Source organism: Anarhichas minor, unplaced genomic scaffold (genome assembly GCF_050575085.1).
Source record: "Anarhichas minor isolate MPS153535 unplaced genomic scaffold, ASM5057508v1 ptg000014l, whole genome shotgun sequence".
Lineage (NCBI taxonomy): Eukaryota > Metazoa > Chordata > Actinopteri > Perciformes > Anarhichadidae > Anarhichas > Anarhichas minor.
In genome coordinates, this window is record NW_027466460.1 from 12,762,327 (window position 1) to 12,777,084 (window position 14,758).

The 14,758-nt window shown below is 41.7% G+C and overlaps 1 protein-coding gene across 1 annotated transcript in view; it reads right to left on the bottom strand.

Moving 5' to 3' along the window:
* Positions 1–14,758, bottom strand: part of grin2ab (glutamate receptor, ionotropic, N-methyl D-aspartate 2A, b) — a 90,783-nt gene that overhangs the window by 13,772 nt on the left and 62,253 nt on the right. Inside the window, exons 5-11 of the mRNA XM_076091942.1 lie at positions 11,924–12,090; positions 11,642–11,776; positions 11,444–11,543; positions 10,134–10,339; positions 6,214–6,328; positions 5,883–6,085; positions 264–432 (exon numbers count right to left, since the gene is read on the bottom strand). Of these exons, the coding sequence (XP_075948057.1) occupies positions 264–432; positions 5,883–6,085; positions 6,214–6,328; positions 10,134–10,339; positions 11,444–11,543; positions 11,642–11,776; positions 11,924–12,090 (1,095 nt within the window). The remainder of the gene's footprint in view (positions 1–263; positions 433–5,882; positions 6,086–6,213; positions 6,329–10,133; positions 10,340–11,443; positions 11,544–11,641; positions 11,777–11,923; positions 12,091–14,758) is intronic.

The window sequence follows — 14,758 nt, forward strand, 5'->3', positions numbered from 1 at the left end:
ACGTAGTCCCGACCCTCTGCGTCATCACGGAAGCGTAGCATCCACCCTATGGTTCCCCGCCAGCACTGTTGCCGTTGTTTGCACTGTTAGCACCGTTAGCAGCTATCTCCATGTTGAGAGCCGTTGAAGACAATACATAATGCATGTATCGATCTTCTCATCTTGCAAGAAGGCAAGTAAGCATATTGATATTTCCCAATAATTACATAGAGTCAGACCGATATGGTACGGTACTAAGAGAGAGACATGTAGGACGTACGTACCTCTCCAACCATGCCGTTCCACATATTGTTGATCTTCTTGCCGTGTTTTCCGTTTGAGACCAGGTAGAGGTCATAAGTGAACTTGACGTTCCTGGCTATCTTCTTCAGAATGTCAATGCAGAAACCTTTGCAGCACTGCTTAATGTAGGAACCTCCTGATGTGCTGTTACTGCAACACACGGACACACACACAATCAACAATTAGGTCATATTTTTTTTACATTAGACGACACTTTAGAGTTGCTCAGGCGATTGTGTGGATTGTGAGTGTAACTGTACTCCTGCCGCCTGCTCGCTCCACATCTGGTGGTTCCATCAAACTGTAAAACTAGAATTATGACAGTGCAGAGTAACCATGAATACTGCTGAAGGGCAGAGCGAGCTTATATGGAGTTTGTGAGTGTGTGTGTGTGTATGTGTTTCCCTCAGTCCTTGAAAACACAGGGGTACTGAGCAGATGCTGCTGGGCTTAAAATAGAGCTGGGCTCTGCAGAACAACCAACCTACATGATTAAAATATCAGCTGTCCTTCCCAGCGTCTCTCTCTTCGTTCCTTTACGCTGTCCTTTTCTCCCCTCCTCTTAAGTGTTTCACTGATTACGTCCGTAAGGGGGTACTTCTCTGAAACTCACAGCCTACCTACTGTACATACACTACATACAACAGCCAAACAGACAGGATGCAGACAATGGAGACTGATGCTACAGTAAACTTTTGTGACAGCCCTCTCCGAGGACCTCGGAGCGGTGAACTAAACTGAATTGTAGGATCAAATGATACTCATAATCTATTAAACTCCACCAGCATTTTTTAAAAGTATTTCCATGAAAACCTTTTTTCCGCTCCCGTGTCAAGCATCTCTGATGTACTGTAGCATGTATGAACTGGAAGCGTAACTCTGTGACCTTTTCACTTGCCATGTTAGCTGATTCAAGAGAAAGTTCATAAAGAACTGAGGAATTCACACGCAGAGAACGACTGTCAAAGAACTGAATCATCAAAGGATTAAAACGTCTTTTAGCAGCAGTCGACTGTATCTGCGGCACAGCATAGTGTGTGTGTGTGTGTGTGTGTGAGAAAGATGGTATAGTATTTAAACAAACATCTTTGTGTGTGAGTCTTTCTATGTACAGAGTGTGCCCCAGGTGTTCTAATGCACGTATAATGTATACATTAGCTCTCCCAGCTGAGTCCTCTCTGTGTCCTTATGTCACTGTGTAAACACACAGACTCCCCGAGATACCCATACAGTACATCTGTTTGATTCATGCCATACTTTTGTAATAACAAACACACAAATAAAATGGAAGTAGTGACTGAGTAAAGTGTGGCACTTATGGATGGTTGGATGAATGTACGCATGGATGGACGCACGGATGGCTGGACACGGAAAAAAAGCAAATGTAACCTAAGCGAAGGCCCCCGAAGAGACTAGTCATCTTGGCCCGTGACCGCTGAGACTTCTACGGCGATCGCTTCGGAGGAAGGTTGAGAAATCGGGTCACAAGTTAAACTTTCCGTGCCCGGTGATTCAGTCGTCTAATTGTCCGTGCCTACAGTGTCGTGACTACATGGGTCAGAAACTCAATAGTTGTTGTGTTGCGTCTTCTGTCTGTCGTCTCGGGTCCATCTGACACAAAGGCTTTAATATGGTGGATTCTGTTTGTTTAATTAAAAGAAAAGTAAATAAATATTGCAAGAGAGTAATTAGAGTTGAGTTGTTTTTTGCACTTTCCCTGTGGTCCTTATGTCATCCTGTTTTATCCTATCCTAATTGCTATCCTGAACAATGGAACTATTTTCTATCGTCTGGTAGAAATGTTGACATTCATTGAAGTCATGACAATAATGCTGTTGGAGATGAGTAGAATACTGGAGAAAAGATGGATTTTAGTTGAGTATTTGGACTGCGTTGTGGCCAAGTTATCAACCAGAAGATGCAGATGCAGATGCTGAGCAAGTGGCAAATAAACACGCAGCAATTATGATTAATGCTTATGTACTCTGAACTGGCTGTATACAGATACGCTCAGATGTGAGCTAAATTGTAGAAATTAGCAGAGAGAAACAATGCTCTTGTCATGCAGAGGCTCTTATTGAGGTGTCCACATAGTGCAGATAATTGGAGCAAAACCTAACATGTCGAAGAACTCAAGGGAAGCTTCTTTGAGAAAGTTTAGCTTTTCCAGACTATTTGAGAAATATCTCTGTGTTGCTTACACTTTCAAGAAAGCCTGCAAAACATTTCAGCCACTATAAACCGGCTTTCAAGTGATTTTCAAAAAGGAGAGTGCAATTATATTGATATTATAAGAGGGCTTTAAGCTCTAAAAGCGTAAGACATACATGTAGAATATGTAACACAGCTACACTGTAGATGTGAAAAAAATGACAAGGGAAAAGTGACATTTTAAATTTAATGCCCAAATGAATCGAAAAATGGTTTTAAAAAAATGTATGTTTTATACGTATGATATCTATTTTCACCGTGATAAGAATTTCAATCTGTAGGAACTTATATTATTTGTAACAAAGGAGGATTTAAGCCGTTCAGCCCACTGCTATTGTTTCAGTGGAGAAAGTGTTATAATATGCATTGAGGTGGTGAGTGGTGAAGTATTAAACTGTATACATACATTAAGAAATAGCCACATTTGACGAGGTAGCACAACAGAGTCAATACATAATTTGTGAAACATTTCCATTCCATTAGCTGATGCTGTTATTGCGAGCGACTTAGTACACAAGACAGATAATGAAATATTCCTGTGATGCTGAAGTGATCGCGTCTGATAAAGATATGCTAATGACTATGGAATCGTCGAAGTAAACAGAAGTGTTCAGTAGGTGCAGAATAAGGATATGGAAAATGGGGATATTCAGGGGATTAAGGGCTTTTTTTTTTTAACAATAGAAAATCTGGAGTAGCCTAATTGTGCTGTCCCGCCTGAAGTGGGAAGGACATGCCACTATTGGGGAGCCGCAGAGAGAAGAGTCAAGGCCAGGTGAAACGATGACGTAGCTGCCGCAGGGAGTGGAGAGCTAAGTGGCCGGTTGTAGCAGAGCACAGACCACAGGCTGGCGAATACGGTAAGACCATTGCCTGCAGATATACCCGTGCGACTCCCTAAGGAGCCTTGAATGCCAGGACCAGCATTTAGAATTTGATGTGAACAGCCACAGGCAGCCTGCGGGGAGGGAGGGGAGGGTATATATGTGGGGAGGCAACAAAGGAGAACTTGGGGAGGTTGCAGACAGGGCAGGCTGCAGCAGATGGTTTGTAGCTGCTGAACAGAATACTTTACGAGCCTGGCTTGGTGGGAGTTGCAGTAGTCCAGATGGGAGACGACAAAAGGTTGGGCTGCGTCCCCACATGAAACATCTTTTCATTTTCTGTCTCAAGGTACAGCTCACGCTGGGATTTATGTGTTTATTTACCGTTTTTTGTAACAGGGACACTGCACATCCATAGACATAACTGTACGTGTGTTAACCAAAAGGCTGCTTTTCATCCCTAGAATGGAAGCCAAAGTTGGGCATAAAGATTTGAATCTCATGAGCAACTAAACAACTCATTTTTTAACCTCAATCACTACTGAACACTAAAACAATAGAATCGATAGAATGTCAAAAAATAATTCAAAGTGCCTGTTACAATTTCTTAGCGCCAAATGGGAGGACAAAGGGAACTTCAAACCACAGACAATCAGATAAATGGTTTTCAATGTGAATTACTTCAATTCTTCTGGTTCAGTCATATTCAAATGTCAATATTAAGTTTTTCATAGTGGTTACATTTCACAATTAAGTGTTCAGCTGCTGATAAGAATCAAATCATTACTTTATTTGCCTCCATCTGGCCACATCTTAAATAATGTAGGAGTCTAAAATTAGATAAAAATAAAGAGTACAAATATAAACAAAATTGAAATATCATGCAACCTTGCAGAACATCAATGAGATGAGAATTTGAATGTGTCTCTATTTACCACAAAGGGAAACAGCAGCATTACTAATTATTAATTAGTAATTGTATCATCAAAAACAGCACAAAGAAAATCACACTGAATTAATGGAACAATTAAAACAAAGAGCACAATGGGCAACACATGCAATTACAGTGATAGCAGAAACAAAAATCAAGTACACCGACAGATTGGTATTAGCGAGCTGACAGCAACAGAGAGCAATTAATTATTAACGCTGACAGAACTGATTATCCATGAACCAAATGGGAAGTACTGTGCCGGCATGTGTTAAACTCTCTGACAGAAGTTGGAAAAGAGTTTTACTCCTGTACAACACTGACGAAGAACACAAAATAGTGAGTAACGTCAGGGAAAATCACTGATGTACATCTTTGCTGCCTCAGCTGACTCGTTATATATGAATCTGAAATTAGCTGCAGTTAATTTGATTTGTATACAATGCAACGCCTTTATCTCTTCTCCTGACAAAACACACCTGGGGCTACACAAGACCGATTTGTCTCGGAAAAGAACATATAGTGACAACCAAGTTTTAACATGGACCATTGAGATTGTGAGTTTAGTATTAACTTGTGTTTCAGCACCACCATGTGATTGTATTAGATTGTCAGCCACATACATTTGGATTTCAGTCTCGAGGACAAACAGATGATGAGTCATTATTATATAAAGTAGAAATGAGTGGGCCCAGTATGAAGCCTTGTAGAACAAAAGTGGACAAGTAAAGGTCAGCTGATTGACGAGGATGTTCTGAGACAAATTGAGACCGGTTTGAGAGCTATCATTCTATTCAAAGTAGAAACGACTAGTGGGAAGATTACAGGGGAACTAATTGAGTGTCGAATGCTTTCCTGAGATCAACAAACAACTTTGCTGATTCCACCTTATTTATTCAAATACGAAGAACAAATAAGTACCTGTCTATGGAACGCTATTTGATCATTTATTCCATGTCCTTGATATCAGACGTCAGTTTCCTCCACTAGTTAAACTAGTGAAATCAAAAATGCTCACTAGTTACACAAGTTGGCGGTGGGGAAGAAGCGTGTAATGAGGCTCCAGTTCAAAATAAAAAATGTAACGTAACAGAATGTAAAGGCTGACTAGTAGTCTATTTTGACCTTACTAGTTAACTAGTGAAGTTCTGCATCTGTCATACATCACTAGTCAAACTAGTTAGGTCAAAATAGACCCCCAACAAGTCAACTAGTCAGCATTTTCGCCTTGACTAGTAAACGAGTAAGAGAAAGTGTGTGTAACTAGTTAACTAGTCAGGTCAAAATGACAGCTAGTCAGTCAGTAAACATTTTGAGCCTCACCAGTTAATTAGTAAGTCATTCGTGCAACTAGTGAGCATTTTGTCTTTCAATAGTTCAACTAATAAACACTTAAGGCCTCACTAGTAAACTAGTAGAGTCAAAAGACACTACAACTAGTTAAGCAGTGAGCATTTTGGTTTAGTTCAACTAGTGGAGGAAACTGACATCTGATATCAAGGACTTCCATACCTGTCTGACCTCCTGAACCACCTCCAGTTGAGGGATTTGAGCGTTTTCTTAGCAACATTGAGCCTGTATGAGCAGTGGGTTGGTGCTGTGTATTTGTTCACATGGCGTGTTTGTCTACTTACTCTCTGAGATGCTTGCGGCAGGGCACAGAGTTTCTCACGCAGGTGCCGGTGAGGATGTCCACATTGTCGACAATGACGAAAGGTTTCTCCTCCAGGGTGACGATGGAGAGATGGTTTTCATCTGCATCCTCATCCCCGTGGGAGTTATACCTCGGCCACACTGGGAACATCAGTGACAACGTCCCGTTCTCCCAACGGCCCATCTGTGTGTGTGTGTGTGTGTGTGTGTGCAAAACACACAAAAACAAAATCAGGGATACCATCTTCATTAAAGTGGTTAGACTTTTTAATTTCCGTGCTCTTTTGCAAAACCACTGTGTTCATTTGTTACCTTCTCCCACTTCCTTTCACTATTCAGGACGATGACAACCAATTTGGGGTTGGCCTGGTAACCATCTGGAGTAAAGGATAAGTCGCGCCCTTCATTCCAAACATGCATCATGTGTCTGAAACAAATGGGAGAGTAGGAAGCTGTTATTTGCTTTGGGTTTGCATCTGTTTGAGTGTTTGTGAGTCTGTGTGCACAAGAGCAGATACATTTGAAATAACAAGTAAAGCAGTCTATAATCACGGCAAGAGTATCCACTTCAAATCAATGCCGTCTTCACCCACTGTGTGCATGCGGTCCTGAGTGTTTATGTGTGTGTGAGCATCTCTTTGTGTGTAGGAGTGGGAAGAGTCAGAGGCCACATATCTCTCCAATCAGCATTCTGCATTGATTTCTCCACAGATAATACGCCTGAAAGACAAGTCACTGGTGCAACAAGGCTGCCCTCACTCTCTTACTCACAACAGTTATCTTGCATATACGCAAACAGATCCTTTGCTGAAACATTTACACATTCGCTAAAGTGAAGCAGTAGAGAGGAGTAAATGAACCAGTATCACTCACAGTGATATAGGATTAAGAATACACTTGCTCCAGTAAAACCATTTTCAGAAGGCGAGGATGTTCTGAGTGGTAAGACTGGGATGAGAGGGGGGGAAAAGAGGCCTGTCTAGGGAAGTTTACTAAAAAGGCCAAATACCACGAGGGACAGCAGCTGCCCAAAACAGACCACACTTTTTTGTGGATGCCTTGTGTTCTGTCTTATTACAAATAGCTTGATTCATTTTGACACAGTGTCAAACACGGTTTCCACGAGTGATCCTGTATGACCGAAATATCAACTGACTAAAATAGAATATTTCAAAAGTCAAAGATCTGCAGCTTTTTATCTGCTTTACAAATATTTTTGAATTTGGCGCATGAGTCCACTTTTATATGTATATATTGTTTGGTAGCACTTTCTATGACGCCCATGTCGGCAATGCATTATAAACATACTATAATGTGTTCTTATAGCACTGTATTATTATAGTTATAAGCACTCGTAATAAATAATATTACTATTCACAATGCTCTACAATAGCAATCATAACACATTATAAAGCATTTTATAATGACTTACAAGGTCAGAGTATCACAATACCTTATAATTGTCATTCACTGACATATTTGTTTGGCAAAGATCAGAGTGTATTACTATAATTGCCATAGTTTTTTTCCTTCACTGTCATAATGCATAATAATGTGATCATACTTTACTCTAAGTAGTCATTTGGTGCTTTAAGTCTTGAAGCACGAGCAAATATGATTCATTACAAACTGGTTACAAATCACTTTAAGTGGTCATTGTTTGCTTTTAGTAGAGTGAAGAATGATCCATAAATCTAAAATGTCAGTGAGTAACCAGCTATTATAAAGTATTATGAAATTTGATCCTACAAGCCAATAAAAACAGGAGTTAAAGAAGCAGACTAAGATTGTGTGAGCAGGTCAGAGCATGAAGAGAATCTTTTGAGTGCTGTTTGACATGTGCCCTGCAGGTGAAAACTATAATAATTGTACTCCGACACACATAAATATTGTTGTTTGGAGAGTGGATTAGAGAGAGAGGTACATTAATCATCTGTTTTCACAAAGACTTGGAGACAGGCCTGTGCTGTTTTGAAGCAGGCTCCACTCACACGGAGTAAAGAGTAAATAAAAGGTCCCTGTCTCCCTCGCATACAGGCACTGCACAAATCCCAAACAGCTCTGCCGGAGGGTAGACCCTCTCTCAGCAAACACAAATAATTAAACATAAACCTACAAAGTTACACATAAGAGACTTTTCTGTGCTGCATAGATGAACCTGCCTTTGTCATTATAGGTTGAAATGCTATCAGTGGCATGTCAGGTTTTTGTGTTTGAAAAGCCTTCGTGGTTCAGCAGGTGATGCCCTTGTCACAGTGCATTGCCACAGCTGAATACATACTGTATAGCGGAAACACTGTTGCAGTCTATTCTGGGAAACTGCTGTCTCCTCCTATTTCAGGTTTGTTACAATTTTTGGGAGAAGATTTTGATTTAAACGGATGAGGCTGGTGTGTTTTTGAAGCATGTGAAACAGGCAGATTATTCTTCATACATTCATATTTATGTGTGTATTCCTGTCATTTTGTGATCCTGTGTGATGTCAATAAAACAAGATGTCTAGCTACATTAAAGAGGGGTTCAGCGGCTTTTAAATTACTGAGTGCAAAATGATTTGCATTGCCCAGAAATTCAATGTCCATTTTAATAGCAGCATCAGCCACATGACCGAAAAAAAAAAAAAGACCTGCGTTTGCAAATAGCATCTTTCAAACGTGGGTCCACTTACTGTATGTGCAGGACATGTTCCTCTTTTTGAAGTGCTTGGGTAGCCATTGTGTAAGCACTTTCTAAAGGTATGAATAAAGAACGAGGGGAGGCTCTTCCCAACTTCTGTATTGTGGCAGAGACCATCTTTTCAGAAAACAGTGACAGCTTAGGGGTTTGCATGGTACAGTGGTTCCATCAAATAGAATAACCTTTCGAAATGTACTACCAGGACAAACCTGAATAAAACCCTGTGCCACTGTGTAGACCACATAAGCTGAACTAGAGAGGATATTAATGCCTGTCAGGCAAGAATGGCGGGGAATCCAACGGGGCTGATAATGACTTTTAAGTGCCAGATTATTTTGTCCTATTCCTCTCCACCTCACGTTGTTTATACACACTGCGGCAAGATTGTATCTAGACTAATGTATGCAGACTTCTGATCACAGCCTCGCCACTTGCAAGTCGGGGTAGGGGGGAAATCCAACCTGTCAGTATATTATCACAAAAATTGGCTGCAGTTGTTTTGACAAATATGCAAATTACATTCAATAAGTTTAAATGAGGTACCTCTGACAGAATGAGGAAAAGATTATTCCGAAAAAAAAGGTTTGTGCTCCTATTGAGGTCTGAGTTATATTGGATCAACCTGTCAACAACGCCGGTATTGTATATGCTTTGATATATACTGTAATGGGCTAATAGAGAGGAATGGGATAATAAAGCCATGCTGGTGAAAATCACACTGTGGCTCTCATTCTAATGAGGCAACTCATAAGTCATCATAGATGTGCAGAGCCTAGCAACCTGACCTCCATGTATTCAGTCAGTTTTGTATCAGTGTCTGAATTAATAATCATATTTTAGCCACTGAATACCTCATATTCAAGATGTAGTCACAATATCACACCAGAAAAACCCTGAAAGGAAGCAAAGCTGCTACCAGATTCTGCATCTGTGCCTTTACGATTGTGGGTGTTCAGTATGAATGTGTCTCTGTGCGGGCACATTTGTCCCCCCTTCTGGTTTGAAAGATTTGACTCGTCACAGAGACTTCAGAGAGGAGTACATACACTCATACTAGTATGCATATGTGCATGTAGACACACACACACACACACACCTACCAACACATACTGCCACAGAGCCCCGTAACAAGAAGAGAGAGAACAAAGCTAGTAAAAGCTGCTTTAATCCTGACTTAATGACACCCAGTCATGTGAAGTAAGGTACGCACACACACACACACACACACACGGTAGGGTCTAGTTAACACAAGGCAGCAACAACACAGAGGTCTGCCTGAAGTGCAGTTCATTGTCGCTCGGTTAAGGCAGCAGAGTGAGCTCAAACACAGAGTAGCCATGTACACAACGGCTAATAGTGTTAAATGTCATTAGACATCACAGTGTTTAACACTTCTGTCATCTCTACTTCTTCTCTCTTTTCTAGCCCTCTCATTAGAGCATTAAAAAGACTTATGTAACACGGCTCAACACCCAGCTACAAAGACGAGCAGAGTTATGCAAGTCCCTAGACCTTGATCTCCTCACACTCTCACACTTTCACACACATGCACAGACCTGCGCAGGGCGCTAGGTGGGAGCTTCCCGGGGCTCCTGTCTGACGGTGTGCTGTAGCAGCTGCTCTGGGCTTCTGGCAGCTCCCCCTTCTCCCGCAGCATGGCGGTGGCTGCGGAGGAAATGATGCCCACCCCATCACGCACCCGCGTGTCCAGCGGGTAGTCCCAGTCGTCATAGGATACAGAGATCATACCCAGGGGAAACACCTGAGAGGGAAGGAGAGAAGATCTGAGAGGTGGCACATATGGTGTGAAGGATTCAATTTGACTTTTTTTTTTTTGCCCCAGTTTTAAACATCCATGTCTCTCAAAGGTGTCAATCAGATGATTTAATGGTTCCATGTGCCTTCCTGAAATAATTCATATCTGGATATCACATAAGTGTGAGCAGACTGTCCACAAACTGAACTGCTCATTCAGGTAACGCCTACATCTTGAAACTGTCAAAATAAAAGAATTGAAAAACCAAATAGCTCACTAAGTTTGTCTCTATAAACCAGACTGAGGAAACATTTAAAAAAAAAAAGCCAGCACACTAGTCTGTCAATCTAGCCTACAATATTTTGTTTTTTACTTTTTAATTTGCCACAAAATGTGGAATCAGATCTTTGAAAAAGAGACATAAAAACCCAACATAAAAGGGACTTGAGGATGATGGACAAGGAAAGGAGGAGGATAAACATTTGAGAGGCTTTTGAGAAAAGGTAAGCAAACATTGGATATACTTCGAGTATTATACTTTGAATTATTTATGCACATATTCATATCCTATTTGGATAAGAGCTACCTTGCTGTTCTTCTTTTTGAGAGTGAATGTGTATGTAATGCTGTCAAACATCCTATTTAGGGGCTAAGCAAATGTTTTCAGAGAGAGACGAATGTAAACAAAGCAGTAAACTAAAAATATGATATGGTAATATGGCTTAAGGGAATAGTTCCACATTTCGGGAAATATGCTTATTTGCTTTCTGGATAGATGGAAAAAATTGATACCACAATATTTGTCTGTTAATATGCAGAGAGTTCGCTTAGCTTAGCACAAAGACTGCAAACATGTGGAAACAGCTAGTGTAGCTCAATACGCAGGAAACAAAACCTGCTTTCCAGCACCTCTAAAGCTCACTCATTAGAATGTTATATCTAGTTTACTCAGAACAAAACTATGTGAAAACGGGGAGCAGTAATAACCTGTAGGTATATACAGGAGAGGTAGCAGATGACCGGCAAAAAACCTGGAATTAAAAACACTGCACGTCTTGTCAAACCACTCAGAAGTGACCACCTGTTACTATATATGGGGCCTCACTATACCTCGGGGGTAAAGTCCGGGTTGCCAGTGGTGAGACTGGACACAATCCAGATGTAACCAGCTCCTATCAGGCCCAAAGAACGAGATTCCTCGAGTATGTACCTGTGAAGGAGTAGAATCGGAGAGTGAATACAAATCCACTGCAGAAATTTGGCAGTGTGTGACAGAGAGACAGGAACAGTAACAGAAAATACACTCACACAGCCTCATCCTTGGAGCAGTACAGCAGTATAACAGGACTCTGGATCCTCTTGAGTGCAATGTGTGATTTTGAGTTTGGGTCGCCATCTACAGCATCTAGAGTCACCACGCTCTGGAGGTCCCAGCGCACAAAGCTGTAACAATACACCATTAAAGAAATACAAAGTACTTAATCATGTCAGCTGCCGTAAATAAAGGTTTGGGATGAAAACAGAGAGTGAGCGTGTGCACATCTGTGTGTGTATGTGTGTGTGTGTGTGTGTGGGGGGGGTATTAATTACCTGTGGTCCACAGTTGTCTTTAGTGTGCTGATGAAATCCTGGTACCCGGGGAACTTGGAAGTGACGATAGAAAAAACATGCCAGTCATACTCCTCCATGATGGAGAGCATGAGCAGAGCCTCCTGCTGCAGAGCGGCGCCGAACTGGAAGAACGTGGACTTCTCATCCTGCAATGACAAACAGGCCAGCAGCAGAGACAGTCAGCAGATTTGTCTTAGGAACTGAATTAATTGCAGAGAAGAAAGAAAGGAAAAAAAAAAACAAGAGCTGGAATGAGTGAGTGCGTGAGTGCAAATCAGACTCAAAAACCTGGTGGAATTAAAACCATTTTCAATTTTGTAATCAGTGAGTCAGACGCGGAGTACGACTGAGATAAGAGAGAGTGTAAGCGTTGGAAGAACGAATGAGGGGAAATGGGACAGCGGGGACGAGATACTGAGAGATTGAGTCAACAGGTCGGACTGCACTGCAAGAGAGAGTGACTGTTAACGGCCTCATAACTCACAGGTTTGATTCACTTCGACGCTTAATAGCCAATAAAACAACGGCCATACATTGTCTCAAAACCTAATTGAGGCAAATAACAACGCTCTTCCTGGTTGCTCATTGTGTCTGAGGCTGTATTATTGAACTGGCTTAATGTATTAAATGTACCACAGAAAGAAATATCACAGTCTTTAATGCTGAACATAATTCTTCTGTGGTACACTAACTATAAAAGATATGGTGTCATTTCTTAGCGGTCTCATTGGAAGTGAGAGGATATCCTCTATATAAACTTTGCCTCCAAATTTTCCAGCATTGATTCCCAATGCTATGTACAGTTAAATCATTGTGTCTCAGCATCGGAGGGAAACTGGGGGTCAGCGTGAGAGCGAGAGGCAGCGGCAAACATTACCAAATGCAAAAGCAAACAGAATGAAACCCAAAGTGAGTGTGAAATGATTTGCTAATGATTGCTGAATGCATGTTTGCATAAAGTGTAAGCTGAGTTTCCCCCTGGGAGACACAACAAATAGACAGCGACACAGCCCATCCACCAGAGAGGAGCGAGGAGGAGCAGACAGGCAGAAAAAGAAAAGGCTGAAGGGGAGAAGAAGAAGGAGAAGAAAAATGTTCCAGTCCTGTGAGTGAGATTGAGATACCTGCCGCAGGAAGAGGTGGAAAAGGAGTGAGATTCTTGGGAGAAAAAACTAAGACTGACACAAACAACAAACCTCCTCGCAAGGTCCCTCTTTTTCTCACACACACACACACACACACACACACACACACACACACACACACACACACACACACACACACACACACACACACACACACACACACACACACACACACACACACACACACACACGCACACACACAGGGCATCAAAGAACGTGACACATTAAACATCAAAGCCCTCATAAACACACATGGAGAATCAGCTGTCAGCTCCCGTCTCTCTGCCCCCACCACCTTCCCCTTCATGTGTGTATAGGTGTGTGTGTGTGTGTGTGTGTGTGTGTAAAACATATATTGTGCCTCTAGTGTTGTCCCTCAGTTTAACAAAAAGCTCACAGCTCAGGCCATCTCACACATAAAGCAAGCCCTGCAGAGATTTAACTCCCCTTCCTTCACTGCTACACAAAAAGAGAGAAAAGTGGGAAGGAGAGAGGATGAAATTGTACTTCAAAAAGATTTATCTCACTGTTTCCATCTGTGTGTGTGTGTGTGTGTGCGGCTTTATACTTTACTCAGGTTTAGAAAAAAAAGACAAAAATCTCTCCTTGTGCGGCAACAGGCACATCCACAGTTTTACCCAGATAACACGGACACACACGCACAGATACTAACATGCAGCCGCCCACTCCCTCACACGACTACAACCGACAGTTGCATATAAATCAGCGCCGAAACAATCGATTTAACAATGGATCAGTCGCCAAAACAACCTGGTAATTGTTTAAAGGACAAGTCCCGTCTCTTACAATAACATGAGTCATATTTATGTGGTTTTGAGAATTACTGGTTGTCATTATATTATGTACTCTTTTAATCACCACATAGCAACAAAGATCCAACGAGATCATATGAGCAGTCGGAGGAGCAGTTCGGTTGTAAACAAGACAACAGTTTAGCCACGATTATCTAAGTGTGCAGAAATACAGCGATGGTGGCCGGACTATTGAAGGGGCCCTGGCATTCAGATGAAGCTGCCTTCCAAACCGGTGGGGTCCAGCCGCTGTGGGTAAGCCAAAACAGATACAATGTAGATGTATGGGAGGCTCAAGCCACAGAGTATCTGCTCTTTCCTTTGGTGAGGGAAGGATTCAAGGACAGTATAACATGTTTTACCTGTTAAGAGCCTTGGTGTTATGTTAACCTCAATCTCCAGTCTCATGTTAAAAAGCTATCGCAGTCGTGTTTTTTTCCACTTGAGAAATTCCGCATGAATGAGATTTTTTATTAAGTTTAATGATCTTCAAAGAGTTATTCATGTCTTCATCACTTCCCGTCTGGATTACTGTAATGATGTGTTTCCATGGCTTGGCCAGTACGTGATAACACAGCTTCTGGGTATCCACAACGCAGCCGCCAGATGTTTAACCGCATCACGAAAGCATGGTCGGATCCCTCTTATTTTAGCCTCCCTTTACTGGCTGCCTGTTTGTGTAAGAATTCATCTTAAAATTCGCAATCTTGACTTTGTAGGCAAGGCACTGCATGGTACGGCACCGAGCTACCTGGCTGAGCTTGTAATTCCTTAGGTACCGACCCGTAGCCTGAAGTCCTCTGATAAGGCGCTGTTAGCTATTCCCCGGTCAAGGCTGAAGATCAAGGGTGACAGGG